This window comes from Macadamia integrifolia, chromosome 3, assembly GCF_013358625.1.
Source record: "Macadamia integrifolia cultivar HAES 741 chromosome 3, SCU_Mint_v3, whole genome shotgun sequence".
NCBI classification, from domain to species: Eukaryota; Viridiplantae; Streptophyta; class Magnoliopsida; order Proteales; family Proteaceae; genus Macadamia; species Macadamia integrifolia.
In genome coordinates, this window is record NC_056559.1 from 10,056,851 (window position 1) to 10,077,087 (window position 20,237).

General features: G+C 37.9%; 1 protein-coding gene across 1 annotated transcript in view; it reads right to left on the bottom strand.

The window, feature by feature from the left end:
• The window catches only part of LOC122074144 (phospholipase A-2-activating protein), a 76,349-nt gene that overhangs the window by 41,175 nt on the left and 14,937 nt on the right, over nt 1-20,237 (bottom strand). The window contains exons 7-14 of the mRNA XM_042639010.1: nt 19,239-19,443; nt 11,167-11,228; nt 10,680-10,768; nt 5,518-5,590; nt 5,359-5,418; nt 3,044-3,190; nt 2,863-2,901; nt 2,644-2,681 (exon numbers count right to left, since the gene is read on the bottom strand). Of these exons, the coding sequence (XP_042494944.1) occupies nt 2,644-2,681; nt 2,863-2,901; nt 3,044-3,190; nt 5,359-5,418; nt 5,518-5,590; nt 10,680-10,768; nt 11,167-11,228; nt 19,239-19,443 (713 nt within the window). The remainder of the gene's footprint in view (nt 1-2,643; nt 2,682-2,862; nt 2,902-3,043; nt 3,191-5,358; nt 5,419-5,517; nt 5,591-10,679; nt 10,769-11,166; nt 11,229-19,238; nt 19,444-20,237) is intronic.

Consider the following 20,237-nt stretch of genomic DNA (forward strand, 5'->3'; position numbering starts at 1 on the left):
TAGACCAAACTTGGATCGAGTCTCCTTCTAATGGAGCGGGTCACTCGATCAAAAGGGGAAAGCCATCAGGTGACTGGTTAGGTCAGGGAAGTGGTGGACTAGGGAACAAGAAAAGCTGGAATATCTGGACAGAAATTAGAATTAGTAACCAATAGAAGAACTATAACTTGGTTTATCTGGAGATCTGAATTGATGTTTGAAGCTTTAAATAAGTTGAATAACAGTAGAAGAAGATATGGAGAGGACCCCTTGGGCTTCACATGGCAGAGAGTAACTGGATCAAACACCAGTTCATCAACTTTAATCAAACACAAACTAATTCTCAGCAAGGAGAAGCAGCAGCAGGCATTGTTCAATTCTCAAATCGTGGGTTTCTATGGAGCCTTGCCACTTTATTTATAGTGATAATTTTTTTTTTTTTGGGGGGGGGTGTGGGATTATATCATAGTTGTCAAGGCGTCGCCTAGGCGTCCAGGCGGTTTGCCTGGGACCTAGGCGACAGCCGCCTTGTTGCACTGCATGTTGCCTTCTGTTTCGGCACTTATTTATGCCATATATCGAATATTTGTTATTTCATTTACTTAAGATATTATTCATAAATAAGCAAATACCCCCTATTTGAATCCAATAAAAATAGTTTAAAAATCAAATTCCAAAAGGATAAAAAGTCAACCCCCCAGTCCAAGAACAAAAACTGGATTTTGGTTATATGGACGATTTTCAACTTTTAAATGCTGGGGTTTTTCTCAATTATGAAAATTTTATAAATTCTATCATGTTAAAATATTGCTAAAAACCAAAAGTCCGGTAAAAAAATATTTTGTTTTGATATTCATAAAATTATTTTCATTCAGGCGATTTTAACAGTATTCGCGCACTTAAAAATAAGTTTGACTGAAGCATTACTTTGTTATTGCAACTCAGATTTAAGTAATCTTAGACTTGTTAGAAAGCTGGTTTTATATTATAACTAATACAAAAAGTCTCATGTAAAAATAAAATCATTTGACCAGTCAAACTTATTATAGAATTAGAGCATTTTTCTAAATGTTGATTTTTTATAACTTAATATGACTTAATGTTAATTTTTTATGATTTGATGTGGCTAAATGTTGATTTTTAATGACTTGATGTGGCTTAATCTTGATTTTTTATGATACAAGGTATATATAACTTACTAAATAATGTTAGAAAATTGAAAAAATAAAAAAAAACACTTGTTCGCCTAGTTCGCCTTAAGGCGGGCGCCTTCTCGCCTAAGCGCTTAAACAACCCTCCACCGCCTTGGTTCGCCTTGGCGCCGTGACAACTATGGATTATATCCTAACAAGTAACAGCAGGTTCCAGAAAAGGAAACCTCCAAAGATTCACTTAGTATTATAGTTTCTAAAACTAAAAATGGAAACTTTCGAAAAGGAAACTAAAAACTAATAACTTTTTTTTGGATGAATAAATATCATTAATAAGAGGAAAAAATAATACACAGCCTTGAGGGGGAAGAAAACTCAAAATCCAAGCAAAAGCAACCTAGGGGGGAGGGGGAAGAAAGATGGAGATGGGAAAACCTCAGGCAACAACAATAAGCATGTTCCTTTGCGGAGTCCCTAACATGGTAATGGGGAAGAAACGCAAGCTTGGAGCTATCATCGAAGAAGATGGCTTTCCAAATCATTAAAAAAATCTAGAGCTAACAATTAATAACTTGATTCCTAAGAAACCAAACAAAGACTAATATAACTTAAATTGACCCAACTTGGTTCAAGTAATGAACGGAACCTAACCAACATAAAACAAAACAAACTACTAATCCCGTATTCAGCCGTAATGCCCCTAGTTTAGGCCCAGAAAAGTGGCCTACTACACTCAAAACCACATCGACCGAAGGCCCATAGACAACCCAACCCTAGACTTATTCCTAATAAAACTAGCCTAGTTTGGTGAAGAATCTGCATCATTACCAAAATCAATTTCATAATTCTGGTTATCTCTTGCTGGATATTATTTCTAAGAATCAAAATCTGTTATTGATACTGTTTACAACATATCTAAACAATTTCTCAGATCTAATCATCCATAATTGCAATGTTAACTCAAGTTCCTGAATATAACTTGAAAATAGTGATCTTTATTGTAGTTCATTCTTCTGGATTATATTTTAGAACCTTAAACTGCAATAAAGAGTATGAATTTATATAAGAGATCTTGGATTCAATAATTAACGGTCTTTAAAATCAACCATCACTAAAAATCTTTAGTAGAAAATAACAAGTTAACACATACAGATAACAAATTTTGATTATATATAACTTTCTTTTGATAGTTAACAATTTACTCATGAAAAAAAATCAATTACTACATGTTTGACAATACTAATTCCACAATGACATGACATAATGCAGCATATGTTTTTTTATCAATTCAACAATGGGTTCGGACAGAAAATATCACAAAGCTATCCAAGTGATTCACATTTGGTTTAGACCTGCTCTGTTTCACAACACATTAAGCAATACTATCGGGCTTTATTTAAACAATATGTTGCATATAGAGCAAGATTTTACAGAGAAGTGCAGTTTTCACAACACCAATATTCTCATTCATGAACAAGAAGAAATATGAAAACCGAGAAAGATAAGAAATTACCTTAGGAATATGTTTAAGAACAGGCTTCGCTGAAGCACCTGGATGTAAACGAAAATATGATGAGGAAACCCACAAAAATAAAACCATGTCTCCAGTAGAATCTTGATTAAAAGTGCAAAGAATACAAGATTTCTAAACACCGCATGGTATATTAGTTTCTCATACCAACCAATCATTTTGGATCAAACAGACTTTTAAGTTTAAGTAAGATTCATCTACCTGAAGTAACGGACGGCCCTCCGGGAATATAAGCAGAAGCTGGAACATATAATGTATTAGGTTTGTGGGAATCATGAAAAAACATGAAATTAAGACAAGTAATACCAATTAAAAACACAATGATAGGGTCCTGTTCAGTTATCCCATGGTCAACCATATGACACAAAACAGTAGTACTTACAGCCAGTGTAAGGATCACGAAAAGATGTATCAAGTGTAAAGTCCCTCTGCCCAGTATTTTGCAGGATAAACTCTACAATTTGTTGACGATAAGAAAGTGGAAGATTCTCCTTGACTAGCCACTTGTCAGCCGTTGCGTAAGGGTTATCTGGAAAAACTTCACTGTTTGTATAATCATTCTTAGGTTGATGAAAACATCATGTGATTTATACTGTTTTTAACAAATTTAAATGGATACAAGAATGAGCATTCTAAAAAAGCATGACCACAGAAATGCATCACAAGACCTCTTATCATCAACTCAAGACATTTTTTCCCACGTATTCACACAACAACAGTAGCATCCACCCATTAATAATAATTAACAAAATGATGTGGTTGGTTAGTTTGTCAGCATGATGTCCCAAGACTCATATTCACTTGGAACACCATATCACTCCTAAAAAAGAGGAAAACAATGGCACACATGTTACCAAAAGATAAGCTCTAAATGAATTTCTTCCACCTGTTTTCCCCAGAGTTGGAAGGGGGTTGTTCCAAGGCACAAGGGGTCTGGATCAGTGATCAAACTTGATTGACCCTGATCCTGACCAGGATCAGGTAATCAAGACAAGGAGCAGTTGATCCTTAAACCTTGCCTTCAAGGACATCGGAAAAGTAAGCAAATGTTTAGCAATTCTAGGTATGTCTCAATATCTCAACTGTACGATTGGATAATCTCAAATGCAGCATTAGAGTTCCACTCGAAGATTGAAAAAAAAATGTCCAATGGATGGGATCAACTAAATGAGAGAAGGAAGGATCCCATCTCAAGTCTTCTCTCTCCAGCATTCAGTCACAGCTCATATTTTCTGTTCTCAGTTACTGGTTTTTTCTCCAAAGCCAAGGGAATGGAGCACATCCACAAGGGAGTTTGGTACCTATGTGGAAGATTGGCTGTGTTTCCCTGTTTTGGATGAGACATTCGGGTGGGACAAGAGAGATTTCAGGAGTAACTTTGCTTAACAGAAGAAGCAGATCTCACTCTCAAAGAGAGAATTTAAACATATCTTCTATTTCATCTTCATTCCTATCAAATAGGATAGGATAATGGTTACAACCCACAACTCCACATATTCCTCTCACATCCACTGCTTCCACGTACAACCCATAGGCTATAACATACAGTTAATGTTGACTGCTAAGGAAATGTTTGTAAATTTGAGACAAGTTCCTCATCTTGTTCTACACTTCAGCTATGATGTCTTCTTTGTTGAACCATTTGACTGTGATATAAACTCATCTTTCCTTTTAATATTTTAGATAAAGCCTAAAGGTAGAAGACAGGGTTTTACCATGAACCAACTATAAAACTAAATTTAACTGTATTCAGCAACCTAGAATATGTGCTAGTCATACAGCATATCACGAGCATCAGGAAACTACTTAACCACCTCAGGGAACCTAAATCAGTCTTTAACAGCTAATGCAATTATCAAACCACTAACATAAAAAACAACACGCACTGAGCAATACTGTCCTCCAAGGCTTCAAGTAAGTTTTTCCACATAAATTAGAGCATTGTGTCAATTCTCTAACATGTTTTGCAGTTTTCAATTCTTTCCAAAAGATAAAAATGTTTGATAAAAGAAAAGGGGGAATGGGGATTAAGCGTGCCAAGAATAAGAGGGGCTGTAAGCAGGTGACAACGCCAAGTTTGGTGGATCATACTTCATTTTTTATATTTGAATACTGGATCAGATATCAGATATCCAATTAAGCCCCAATAAAAGCAAAAGAAAATCATGTTGATGTTATTGTCAAGCTAAACTGGCAATACTGTTTGTACTGAAAAATAAGCATGCATAATGACAAACATAGTGGATATCCCTCAATTCTACTGTTTGCACTTAAAAGTAAACACACACAAGAATATTAGATATCCCTCAATTCCTATTTATAAGGGGTGGGCTTGGTCCAACAGTAAGGTCCGAATGTTGCAACCTGTTGTCAAGCAGTTGAAACAGCCTCTCAATATTCTCGGGGTAAGGTTGCGTAGTTCTCGCCCCACGTACCTCACACATGCGAGAGCCTCATGCACTGGGTATGCCCTTTCTCATAAAATAGAAAAGGATAAGGGTATATATGTTAAAATAATCGGATCAGATATTTATGGGATTGAATATAAGCATATTCCTTATCATAAATAATTGGACCAACCGTTGAAGAAATGAAGAATCCATATCCAATAAATAGCATGCCAACACGAGAATAGCAAAGATATTTACTACTATTTGCACAAACAACTGCTTGATACTTTTATTAAAACGGATATACCTGATCTGTTGTAAGGCAATTTACGTATAGGCTCACCATCTCCAATATCAACATCAAACACTGTTACAGTATTATCACATATTATAAGATTTACGAAATACATTCAGATGGATAATAAGGTTATCTTGTCAAATCACTTCCAAATAAATGTATGCTTACCATAATCATACTTAACCCCATCAAGAATTGCACTTTTCATGCTGTCTTCAGGTCCATCAACAACTTCACCTATCTAAACATTTGAAATTTTCTAATATCAACATCAATTTTTAAACAGAAACCAGAGAAGGAGAAGCAACTGCTAATAAAATAAGAGCACAAAGGAAGTAACTTATCCAATCACACTGAAGTAGGAGCATGGAAATCCAAGAAACAAGAAGAAACCTGGAATGCAGTTCTTTAGGTTTGCAGGTTTTAAGTTTCTTCTCTCTGGAGGTGAGAAGCATTGGAGATTGGTGCAGGGCAGGGGCAGGATTGTGGCAAAAAGTTAGTGGAAGGTTTGTGTTTCAAGGTGGAGTCTTTGCTTTTTCATAGATTTTTGTAGTCTCTATATGAGTCCAGTCTAAAGGATACGTATATATTTCTCATACTTTCAATTCGTGATATACTCCTATCACTGATTGAAAAAAAAAAAAAAAAAAAAAGGAATATCACTGTGAACTTGCAGAGATAAAAAAATAATAATAATAATAAGCTGACTAAACTGATTTCCCAGAAATCAGGTAGTTTGGCGATAGACTCCCAAGATTTATGAAAAATGTTTATGGTGGAAGCTTATTCACAGCTCATTTGTCTTGAAAAACGAGGCCAATATGTCTGAAAGGCAATAAGGCCATTTCAGTGTACGAACTGACTGAAAATTCTGTGGGAGAAGATTTCTGGTGTGAGAGCATGATCATTCCCCAAGATAAGGGCATGTGCAATGACAAGTTTGAATGATACATCAGCGCTTCAACTATTGGGCAGGTAGTCTACTATATTCAGACTACGGACTACCTACTTGCATTAATGGTCCTGCATCAAATTCTTTACAAAATTCACAAAAAGGTGAGGACCAAAGCCAATAAATTTTGAATTAGCAAATCACAATTTGTGATGGTGAAAGAATAAAGGCACATGTTCCAAATTACTAGATGAGCAGGTCTTGCCTTTTCTAAAAGTTGTCAACGCATTGGCTTGCCCCCAAGGTGACCAACTATATGTTATGTGGTAGACTGAGTGAGTTCACAAGTCAGGTGCTACTACCTAGACAATCAACTTCAGTGCCAACAATTTGAGTAAAGCTAGTACTTAGACCAGTTGACCACAAGTGGATTAAGTACTTAGACTAGTTGACCACAACTGGATTAAGAAAATTCCATGCATATCTTTTAACTATTTTGGCATCACATGCAAAAAATTACTTCCTCCAGTACTTTGAAACTCTTTTAACATCACATGTTTATTGGATGGAATAGAAGTAATTTACTGATTGTTATAAAAATTTATGAGGAATTATCCATTTGGGGCTTTTAAACTTGTTATCTGGTTTAATCATAAAAATTTATGGACCGTTGGGTATTAACCTACCAAAATATTTGATTGTCACTGTTCATTTTTATTTCAGCATCAACTACTTTGACAGACTAATATTGCATACTAACTTTGTTTTCTGGTAATGATTAATGTCTCATCTGATTTGTTGTGTATGTCTACACTTTTTTTAATATCAAAATGTGATACCAACAATTAATCGGGAAGGCCATTATTCACCTTTGGTGTCAATGGTCATCTCAATGGTTATCACCTTGTTGACAAATCACCTAGAGAGGACGATACGCCAAGTTATCAAGTCACTACATTTAATAAGTTTGTTTTCCAATAAAATTAGACCCCAGGGAAGCTGAAAAATGAGAACAAATGAATGATTGAAAAAAGTGTAAACCCTAATGAAGAAAGTGCATGCATTGGAATCAATGAAGGATGAAGGAGCAAGAAAAACTAATGAGAAATTTGGAATGAGGAAAACTCAAAAATATGTTGAGGACCTGAGGTATATAATGAAAACATATGGTGAATGCTCAGACAATCTTACTTAGTGACAAAGAAGAATATTGTTTGCATATATACCCATGGAAGAATGAAGAATCAACACTCAATAAGGTGACTGAATCAGGGAATGGGAATGATACTAAAATGTATCCATGAAGGCTCTGTCTAATTGATGGAGAAGTGAAGGAAAGGGAAATGAAATTAAAACACACAAACTTTCTAAATCAAGTGACTACATTTTACTTTACTTTTCAACCAAATTCCTTAGGTTTGAATTGGAAAAATAAAGATTCCGTTTGAAAAGTTTAAAACCATAGTAAGATTCCAAGTTAGTTACTAGATCATGATGACAAAAGTTTCCATTTCTTTATTAATTTCATTTCCTTTGCATGCAAACAGAAGGAGTGAAAAGAAATAAATATTTTAGGCAAAGATTCAACAGCAAGTTCAAGTATTGATTTTAAAATCAGGGATCAACCACCCAGTCTTATGACTTTGACCTCCAGATGGACCATGCAATTAGAATACCAATCTATTTCCCATTGGCACACCCTGTCGCTAGAACAATCAACAGCATCATTCAGATTTTCCTGATTGCAGCCAGCAAAAAGCAGTAGACACCAACAAATCAAACACCCAATGTCAAATCAAATACCGAAGAGCAGTAAGCAATCAGCAGAACCAAACGCATTTCCAAAGAGATCATCTTGTAGGTTTTGGAAAAGCAAGTGGTCTCAACTCTCAACTAGATACATTGATTTCGTATTATGCAAGATGAAGAGGTAAATTGCGTTGATAAATGATTGGTTCAGGAAAACTCGGGAGTTTAGGGGCTGAGGATGTAAATCTATAAAGAATTGGGCCTGCTAAGCCCATAAATGGAAGGTTCAGGAAAACTTGGCAGTTTAGGGGCTGAGGATGTAAAGCTATAAGGGATTGGGGGCTGCAAATGGGTTAAGCATAACAACTATAGGAATGAATAGGTTAAGCATAACAACTATAGGAATGAATATATAGAAGAGGTAAATCCTGTTGAGAAAGAAGCGATCTTAACTACATACATTGACTTAGAAGTCCAGAAATTTGCAAGATGAAAAGGTAAATCATGTTGATAAATGATTGGTTCAGGAAAACTAATCAATTACGGGCCAAGGATGTAAAGCTATAAAAAGTTCGAGAGGTTAAATGGGTTTACCACAACAGCTATAGGATTAAATATACAGATGGGAGAGAGCATTATATTTTCTCCCCGACCACCTCCATCAAATCATAGTCATAAGAAAGGTTGTCCGTGCATTATACTTTTTTTCCACCTGTAAAAGAATCCATTCTAGTCTTTCCAGAGCTCAAAACTCACTCCAAATTCTGGAAACCCCAATCCCTCATCCCCCTAGCCTATCCCAATCATCCACTACCCGACCATCAAAATAGCTGCACCATAAGAACCCTAATTTTCACAATTCTACTACTAATAGGACTCTTCACTCCACCCAAAAGCTTTTTCCTTTCTTCCCCTTCCCAATTACCTTTTTCGGCTCAGGGCTACAACGGCTTCACTCATTATGGACCATAGATTGTTTTGGAAGCCTAATTCTGAATCAAATTTGGAGTCTCTATGGCTTTCCTACGTCAAGGAATCCCAAGCACCAAGGAGCCAGGGTTCTTCAGTCAGGTCCATATTTGTCAAGGCAACTAGGCAACCCAAGGCATATGGAGGGGCGATTAGGCGACAATAGGGGTGTAAGATGGCCCGAACACGGCCTGGACTAAGATTCCTGACCCTGAGGGCGGGTTAGGATTGAAAAACACTAGCCCTATGTCAAGGTTGGGCCGGGCTTGGGTTGAGGCCTAGGCCCAGCCCGACCCGACCCTAAGTTTAACCCTGATTTATATATAATTTAGGGTTGTCATCCTATCATTTTATTCAAAATAATGAAATTTGGATCATTGATTCCTATACCCAATTTATACGGAAGTTTCTAACTTCATCAAATACAAAATTTCATAATTTCTTCCAATATTCGATATACTTCTCAAATGCAACCCTGACCCTGACTGCAAAAACAGAGTCAATCAGGGTTAGCCTGAACCTAGCAAAAATGAGGACCAATTAGGTCCGGGTAATTAGGGTCGGGTTGGGTTGGAATGAGCCCGGCAGGGTTGGGCCTAAGCATGAACCTGGTAAGGTTGGGTTCTGCCTAGGTTGAGTTTTGGGGACCTAGGATTGGGTTGGGGTTTTAAGAAACCCTGACCCAACACAGCCCTGTTTCACCCCTAGGCAACAAGGTGCCCACCTAGGCATGCATTAATGGCTATATGTAATATAGCAATGACAGTATTATATAATTATGTTTATATGTAACGTAGAAGCCATGTCAATGCAATATGATATTATAACGCTAGTATGGTCTGATATGAGAAAACCAACATATAACAAACAAGGCATAGGATCTAATGTAAGCATATTCATCAAAAACAAAGCAATAAACAGAAATCAACATAAACTCATGAAGTGTCAACAAGGCATGCATCGCATTGGACCCAATAAAGAGCCTGGACACCAAGGCGAAGCCTTGACAACTATCGTCAGGTCCCATTTTTAAATTTATGGTTAGTGTAAGGTTTACTTGAGTTAAATAAACATAGTTTATCATTTTTTATCACAAGCTCATAAATACATAATTTACAGTTGACTGTCATCTTTTATTGTAATGGATAATATACACATATAAATTAGAAGATACAACTTGCTTACAAGGATGATAGAATTTGGTAAGCATCGACTATTAAATTTTCGACTAGCCATATAATAGAAAAAAGAAGTTAGCTGAGTACCTGAACAATAAGTTTTAAAGGCTATGACTTGAGAAACAGGATGACACCAAAAAAATTTACACAAATGACAAACCCATGAAACATTGACTTTGGTAGTAATATGTCTTGATCACATTCATATACAACCATATTGGTCAAGCAAGACACTTGTGTTCAGATGCCTCTCGTCCTTCTCGATTACAGTTTTAAACAACTCAAATTCGAGTGTAATAAAATTTGACTAACAAAAGTAGTGCATGTGATAGGAAAAAATTAAATGCTAAACAATGAAGAATGCTTAGAACAGAATCAATCACAAAGAAGAGTAGTTCCTACTGACAAGAATTACAAAGCACTCAATTTTGCATGTTGAAATGCAGTATACAAGGTATGAAAAGATTCCCTGCAGGTAAACAGAACAATAATAAAAGCTAGCATACATATAAATATAAAAGAAAATTTAATCAAGAGTGTACTTTGTCCCACTTCTGTTCTTTCAAATTCCACGAATAAGCAACACCATTGTCCCCTTCTCTCACAACTTTTGTTTGCCCATCACTGGTCCCTGATAACCACAGGAAAAAAAAAAAATCATTAGATAACGTAACAAATATTGAAAAAGAAAAAGAAACAGTCAAAGTCACTGATAATTCAACCTTCTCCCAAATAACGAACACCTAATTGGACCAAATAATATTAACAAACAGCCGCATTGTTATCTGGCATCATTGCAGCCGCATGCCTAAATTTTCATGGTAACTTCCTTTTTCATTTTTTCAAATAAATGGAAAGAAAAATTCACTCAGCGTTGAGCAATACATATTGATATTGCCATATCAAACTTGCAACTTTTCAGGATCACAATAACAGATAGGACCCTAAATCCATAACAATTTAAAAATTATATCGAACAAAAAATATAAACACATAAACGTTTCATTAAAGAAGTACTTGAAAACAAACCTGGCACTTGCAAAGCCTCTAGACCAGGTAACTCTTCCAATTTCAATCCACCAACCCTTTTCCTGAAGCAAAAAACAAGGCCACAGATATGCATATTAGGCCAAGATGAGAAATGAAAAAGGAAAAAAAATCCACTAAATTATCTTCCACAAAATCCGAGGACCATGCTATATATAGATAATCTGCAAGCTGCCATCACAAATTTAAATGAAAGTGAAAACAAAAGAAAAATGGTTTACAAGTAACGAGAGCAGGGTTGGTTCACATTACGCTCCTGCTATACAACTTACCGCCCAGGAAAAAGTCAAGCATATCAACCATACACAATGAACCAAGAGAAGAAAGCAAGTGAAAAGCAACAAATAAAAAAGTAAATATCACCTAGTATTCATCATCAACAGCCAGGCAACAAACAAGTTGTGACATAAAAAATAGTCAGTATATCTCTATGGAAAGATGAAGGTAAGCAGCGCTCATGATCATCTGCTAGGATGAATTATCTTACAACAAGCGGGATGAGAACCACAAGGATTGTCCAGCAAAAGTGAATGCAGTGATCAAGGCCAAGCTCACATTCAAATGTGGGGGGATCATGGTTGGTCATGTGCGGCCCCAAAATCCATACCAAAAGTCCCATAAGCAACGTCTTTAAAAATAGGGTGGCTTCTAAGAGGACCGGGGCTGCCATTCGATGTCTCAGTGTTCTGAATTTGTCTCAACTGTTGACACCATAAAAACGCCCATTTTAGTGAATATTTTCCATTTTTTAACCAGAAGGCACGCCCAACCATTTTCAAGGATGATCAGCAAATGACATTCCAGATGTCCTGGACAGCAACCAAACTCCCATTGAGCACTCTGGGCACTTATAAGTTGCCACATGTTCAAAATATCAGTTTGTAGCATATTTGGCTTTGTACATTCATCCTCTTGATTCTTGATACGTAAAAGCAAGTAATGAGCGCACAGCTGCCTTTGCTGCACCTTGTTTGTGGATTGCACTACCATATTTTCTATTATGATTGGGGAATGGGGTAAGAAGTCAATTGACAAAACCATTGGGTTAGGAATGATGTAAGCAATGTGAGGAGAGTCAGATTGTGGGAAGAGATTTGGTGGGGTGTAATACCTATTAAGGATTTATTCCCCACCCTGTATCCCATATCCAATAAGGCAAAGAACTTCCATATGGACATGTGTTGTTGCTTGGATAAATATGGTATCAATTGCATTTTCATTATAGGAGGGGTTTCATGGAAAGGGATGTCAAACTGAGACAACCAATAGAGTTGCTTGCATACCTTCAGGAAGTGTCAATCTATAATGATAATAATGATAAGAGGATCTGGACCTTAAACAGGAATGGTGAATTTTCCTACTTCTTTTTTTTTTTTTTGGGGGGGGGGGGGGGGGTGGGGTGTGTATAAATAATTCATTACCAAAGAGAAAAAGAACACAACAGCCCCAACAGAGGGGGAGGAAAAAAAACAGAACAGGAAAGAGAGTGGGAGGGAGAGGCCCCAGGAAACAACTATGTGCCAATTCTCTGGGAGTCAGTACAAGATAACAAGAAGACACCAGATAACTTGGCCTTGATGTCAAAGGAAATGGAGTCCCAAATCTAGCGAAGAGATCTAGAATTGGAGGTCCATTTCCTGAGATTACGCTTCAGCCAAATCTAGTCGATGGCGGCACTCAAGGCGAGCTTGCCCACGACATCACATATGGTAGAACTAGCAAAAGACATATACACCCAAATCCATTCCCTCTTGAAGGGGAGAATCCTCCGAATAGGCGAATGCTAAGCCAACATTTTGCAACCAACATTTTGCAAGGACTCTTTTCCAAATAGAAGAGAAAAGGGGGCAAGCAAAAAAATATGTGACTTATATCTTACATCGTGTTCTAACAGAGACAGCATGAGGGTGAGAAGGAGATGTGACGATGGATGAGGAAGGACCACGTCAGAAAACAGTTGGAGAAGGTCTCCAAATTGTAAAGCTATGGCGAAGAATGTGGAACTTGAACTATACTAACTTGTGCCATAGAGATAAAGTACCCCATGACCTAATAAACTCCCAAGCCGCTTTAGAGCTGAATAGGCCTAAAGAGATCGGGGTCCACCCGATAATATCCCCTTTTCCTTAAGAGACTATTGGCAAGGCATCCCACAAATAAATGAGTTGAGGAGACGAGGAGGCCAAAGGTTCCCAATTGTCAAGCCTAATGATATCAGCCACCCAAGAATGCATAGAAAACCCCAAACTGAAAATTGCTCTAACATTGACAAAGTGAAGGAGAACCCCCATAGGGTTTTAGTGATCAAGCCAAAAGGAGGTGGAGGCACCATCAACTATCTGAGATGAGATGGCCCCAAAAGCAGTGGTCTGAAGGGACAAGATCTAATGCCATACCCAAGATGCATCAAATAAGGGAAGATCAATCAAAACAGAATCAGTGCGAAGGAAGCCCGAGTAAACCCAATCGACCCAAATACTTTTCGTCTTAGCTACAAGCTTCCAGATCAGCTTAATAATACCGGCTGTGATGTAAGACTAGATCACAAAGGACCTACTCCCAGGCGGGATCTGAAAAATTGCTGAATAGGGAGAAATATGAGATCTCACAAACCGTAGCTCAGATGGAGCTGAAACTTGGAGTAGATGAAGGTCCTCGATGAGTCAACAAGCTCTCAAAATATGAGTCAATTCTGATGGTTGAATTGAGAATTATGTTGTTGACATGAATTATGAAACTTTTGACAACTTTTGTTATCTTGAGATTTCAGCCTCCAATGAACCTCAAATTTGGAGCAAAGGTCCCCCGTGTGACGCCCAACTATCCATCAAAAGATAAGCCTCAACTGATGACTAATTGGGAAGTTATGCTCGAAGAATGAAAAGGGAAACTTTATGGAAATTCTGCAGTACAGCAGCTACAAACCTTCAAACTGGTCTTTTGATGGAACTTATGAACTTCAACAAGCTTGCAATGATCACTCAAACACTCTCTCACAACAATCAAATAAAAAAGAAAAAATAAAGCAAAAAAAAGAGAATCGATGGAGGGGTTAAGAAGTGGGAAGAAGAATTAGTGAATGGGCATCTCATCCTCTCATGTAATAGCTATCTCATCCACGATTAAATACTCAAATTCAAACTTCAATCTCCTTTTTTCATTATGATCATTGGGCTTTAAATAGCCTTACAACACTTGAACATACAAAAAAACAAAATAGGAAACTAACAGGCTGAAATAAGACTTTCTAATTTGTATCTAACTTGCTAACCAAGCTTAACCAAATTAGAAACTAACAACAGAACTTAAAAAGGAAGTGAGCCTAAGTTGCAAAATAGGAAACTAACTTAACTAACTCGACAATCTAAATTACGAAACTAAATCCTATGCTAGCTGGCCAATTCGATGACTGCTGGAGATCTTCTCTTGGAGCTGAATAAGGGACGTATAGCTTCTAAAAGATCCTTTTGAAGACCAAAACTTGCTGAGAAAAATACAGTTCATGTGAACAGTAACACAAGTTATGGAAGTTGCTGGATAGGCTGGATCGATGGCAGCTTGGGCTCTTCAAGAATACCAATTAGGGAAGTAAAATATGCACTAACCAAGGGGCTGCTATGCTGGTTTGATGGCTGCAAGAGTGGGGCAGCATAGGTGCAAAATTGGGGCCAACAAGGCTGGCTCGATGGACTAAACCAGGTCCAGACTTGGGATATAACTAAACCATGGTTTGATCAGTTCGAGCCTCCTTTTGATAGCCATATCTACATCAGGCTGAGTTGACATCTTCGATACGCCTCAAGCCCAAACCGCCCAGCTAAGGGGGTGGAGAAATTTGGAGGAATAGGCCCTTTTCTAGAGAAAGATAAGGGATTCCAACTCTTTGAAAGTAAAGTGGGGTAAACCAAAGATTCTAGAGAACCGATCTAATAAGCACCAAGCTGCCAACATATGAGAGAAGCTTGCCTTTCCAAAGCTGAAGTTGTTTTCGAAGGTGGTCTTTATCACATTGTGTAGCATTCTCTGTAAAAATAATGATGAGAATCCCCATGGTTCTTTTCCTTATAAGGCTATTTGGACTTTGGAGGACAAAACTCTACTGAAATGAAGGGCATTAGGATGAGGAATGAATCACCAAAAGCTTCAACATGACAATTTCTATCTCATCATGTATATCTAATGTTTATAGAAGACTGCAAAACTAACATAGTTTTGGCAAGGGGAGTTTTGGCAAGGGGCCCTTATCGGAAGAAAGAAAGTTCCTTTGGAAGCCGTATTAATGACCGAATGGTGGTGCTTATTAAGGAAAGAAATGTGAAGGTTGTTTCAAGGTCAATTCAATGAAGTCAGCATTGTAATAGAGAAATTAAGACAATGATGGAGTAATTTTCTGTTGTCATTGTAGGGCATGCTTATTTTAGCCTATTATTTGCACTCTCCCTTTCATTTCAACAAAATATTGCTTGTTGCCTAAAACAAGATAAAAAGAAACTAAGATAGGGTTGGTAAATTTGAATACGGTACAAAAATGCTACAAAGACTTCCAAGCAGAGCAGCTATATAGAGATTGGAGTACCCTAATTTCCTCACATGAGGTGATGAATAGGCTGATGGCCCATTGGAAGCCCCCACCAGATGGACTGGTCAAATTAAATCTGGAAAGTTGTTCTCTTGGGAATCCAGGTCCTTCAGGCTTAGGTGGAATAATAAGAGGAGAATATGGTCCAGTTCTTGGGGCTTTTCAGAACCAAATCTTTTGGCTATAGAAACGGGAATAAAGATGTTCAAGGAGTAAGGGGTACTCTAATGTGACTGTAGATGGGTGATTCAGCAATGTATGCAATGTTCACAAGATCCTTGGCACCATCTTTAGTACATAAAACCAATTTGTCTGTTGACCCCTCATTTAACACATTTCAGTGGAATCCAAGATCAACAAATGAGGTGGCAGATGAGTAGGCAAACTGCAAAGCATGGGAATGTGAGACCAAGATTATGTTTTCCAGTTGGACTGCTGTTTGTCTCCCTAAAGTGGAAGGGGGTTTAAGATTAAGGAGCATCAAGGATGTAAATACAGCTAGTATCATCAAACTAATTTGGAAGGTAGTCACAAAGAAGAAAAGTATATGGGTTGATTGGGTCTACTCGAGCCTTCTCCGGTTAGATACTTTCTGGACAGTGCGAATCTGATGCCTCCTGGGTGTGGCATAAGATAATCTCTCCGCCCATCTATCTCCGAAGCTATCTCCTCTCAGATTGGTGATGTGGCCACTACTAATCTTCGGCTCAACACTTGGCATCCTAAAGGAGTTCTCTACCAAGCCAAAAGTGCCAAAGCCATCTATAGTTCGGGTTTTCCTAGGCATGCGCTTGTGGCTTATACCTTATCCTCTGGTAATTGGACCCCCCCGTCCCATCCTCGATCCAGCTTGCCAATATATGGAACTCTTTGCCGGTCATCCCTGAATCTCAACAATAAACACATGATACCATTCTCTGGATGCCTTCCCCTACAAGGCTCTTTAGTGTGCTAAGGCTGCTAGGGATTTTGTCAAGAATCATGGGCACTCCTCCCCTTGGCACAAACTTATTTGGTTCAAATATCACATTCCTCGTCAGAGCTTCACGTCTTGGAGAGTCTTCTCAAATTGCCTGCCTACGCAATCATTCCTCATTTAGAGAGACATTCCTGCAGCCCTGTTGTGCCCAAGGATTAAAGTATCGGTATCGGTTGCCATATCGGTCGGCCAAAATTAAGATACATATCAGAGGGTATCGTATCGTATCGGAGATACGCTAAGATACGCACATAAATGGATAGGAAACACTTTTTTATACACTTTTGCATGAAAATTTTGTTAAAAAAAGCTATTGATAACATGATTTATGCATAAACACTAAATTGAGGGTATCCCACTAAGAATTCAAGGTTTGTAATTATCCCATAAATATAAAATCCTTGTTCCCAACCTTGATTTCCACTTTAGTTAGAGAGAAATATGGCTGGCAGCAACTTTGGAACAAAAACCCCTCAAAAATTCGTGTTTTTCTGAAAAATGACCCAACTAATGACTGTAGCGCACCGTATCGGTATGTATCGACCGATACATACCGATACACACCGATCCATACCAATACATCGAAACATACATTCCACTCCATTTTATTTTTTTCATAGAGTATCGGTATGTATTGGTGCATATCAGTGAATATCGATGAGTATCGATGATCGGTGCGTATCGTAGGATACGTATCGATATGAAAGGGTTTTAAAAATTCCATGTATCGTATCGGTAAGGGCCGATACGGATATGTATCGTCCGATATGGTACGATACGCACTGATACTTAAAACCCTGGTTGTGCCTCCTCTGTGATAATGAACCGGAGGACATTGATCATCTCTTTATTGCTTGCATTGTTTCATCCTCTATCTATAAAGGGTTTCTTGCCAAATGTTGTCCGGCAACTAGGAGGATTCTTCCATTTCAGAAGGGAGTGGATTTGGATGGATATGACGTTTCAAGGAAAGTCCATTTGTGATATTGTGGGAAAGCTCGCCTTCTGTGCAATCATAAACTAGATCTAGATGGAAAGAAATCATAGGAAATTGACCTCCAACTCTCGGTCTCTTGAAAAGATTTGGGACTCCATTTTCTTTGATGCTAAAGTCAAGATTTTCCGTGTTTCTACTACTTGTAATCCCTCACCTCGAAATTGTCATATTGTAGCTTCCTGGGACCTTCCTAGCTTTGTGATCAGGACTGCCCCTCCTCTTTGAGATTGGTTTTTGCATTTCTTTCTCCCTTCCCCCCTTCTTAGTGCTGTATGTATTTTTTTTTCTTCGTAATGAATTATTTACTCACCCAAAAAATATATATATATTATGTTTTGCAGGAAATATTGCTTTGTAATCGGGTGTTGGGTGTTGCACTTACTAATTTCAAGCATCTAGGTGTATGGAGCCTTGTTTTCTAACTATTATAATGTTGTATCATTAGGTTGTTTTACCTGTTCTCTTTATAAATTAAATTGTTGTGTATCCATATATCACACACAAAAGATTGTATACAAACAGACCAATCAAGACAAGATCGGGTACTGCCATCTCAATTGCCGAGTAAGTCTAGGATCAAGTTCTAGATTACCTCGCAGTGTCATGAACAAACCAAACATATTGCAACCTCACTACAGATGCTTTACATCATAATTCCCTACCATTAATTAGTGTCTAATCTAAAGCAATTCAAGTGAAGCTTTTCACTTCTTCTTGCCATCTCAATTGCCGAGTAAGTCTAGGATCTAGGATCAAGTTCTAGATTACCTCGTGGATGGAGAGAAAGTAAGGGAACAAGAGAGTGGAAGGTTAGAGAAGAAGAGGAAGGAGAAGAAGATGAAGAAGAAGAGAAGATAATGGTGGAATGTTGTATGTAGAGAAAACATTCTCAACCACATATATATTACTTCACTAACAATATGAAAGGAATTACATACACCTCCCTAGTGAGGTGAAAGGGAAAAATAGGAAACACAATAAGAAACAAGAATATAACAAACTTATTCCTAAAGTACCCTTATTACACAAGCTCTAACAGTAGTGTCATGACCAAACCTATTGCAACCTCACTACAGAGGCTTTACATCATAATTCCCTACCATTGATCAGTGTCTAATGACTCTAATCTCAAGCAATTCAAGTGAAGCTTTTCACTTCTCGCACCTTGACATCAACGAAGAAAAGCTCAATTGTATAGTTGTATTCATTTACCTCTGTTTAAGATATGCCAAGGGACTTTTAGTGCTGCTACATGGTGAACCTAAGTCACTTTAGTATTGTTTTAACAAACCCATGCACAATGGAAGCCATATTTCCTACTTCTCTCTCTTGTGTGCAAATAAAACAGGAATCATCATAGTACAGAAAGATATTGAATTTTCCAATGGAAGCAGCACCAACCAGGAACCAATCAGATGAAATAACATTACAGAAGCGGAATATCTTGAAAAGCACCTAACATGCAAAGTCTATACTATTAGTCACAACCAGAGGCATACCTGCTGCACTTGTACTGCGAAAGCTGGGAAGCATATTCTTCAAGCCCTACAGAATCGGCAATCCTATCTTTATGTACTGTCCAAATCCGTACAATTCCATCAGAACATGCTGTCACAATGTCACCATTTTTCAAAAATTTCACATCCCAGACCCCCCCCCCCAGGCAACGGCGAATTACAGAACGGCCAAATCCAGTAATCCACTCTCACCACGCAAACATAACTCCAATCATGACACCTGACCACAACCATCCCACAATTGCAGGCAAGCACAAAAATTAAACAGCAGCAGAAGATGATGGAAAAGGACTCCAGAGATGTCAGCACTCTGCAACCAAACCCTCACGCTACACAAAGCCCTCTTTCTCAATTCTAGGCGATTCAAGTTTTAAGGCCTTGGCTTCTCTTCACTGAACTTCCTGACCTCCCCCTTCATATTCAGTGATTAAAAATCCTCATAATCATCAGAATGGTACTCATATACAATTCCCTCTACACACAAGATAACAAGACAACAGTGAGAAAGACATGCATAGACTCCACAAACTCATATGGAAGGGGAAATTACAACAATGACTATTGCTGGCAACATTCCCAAACCCCACCTTGAAGCCCTAATAAAAGCTCAATCAAGCCTCCTTCAGTTCTGACAGCAACTCACACTAATATAATCTTATTTCTTTACTGGCCCTCTAATCTCTTAACAAGCAAGCAAGACCACATAGATGCACATAATGTAAATAAACAAGAGCACAAGGTAAATTTTCAGAGAATCACTTAGGAGAAGTCAACAAGAACTTATCCAGAGCACCACAACCCTTGGTCACATCGACAGTTCAACACTATATTCAACATGACTGGCCTCAAGTGTGGGAGAATCCAAAGATGTAGAACATCATACATATTGAACCAGAACTAGCTAAATACTTATTTGAAACCACCCCCACCACAAAACCCCCCCAAAAAAAAAAAATTGCACTCTAACAAGTAAAACTCAGC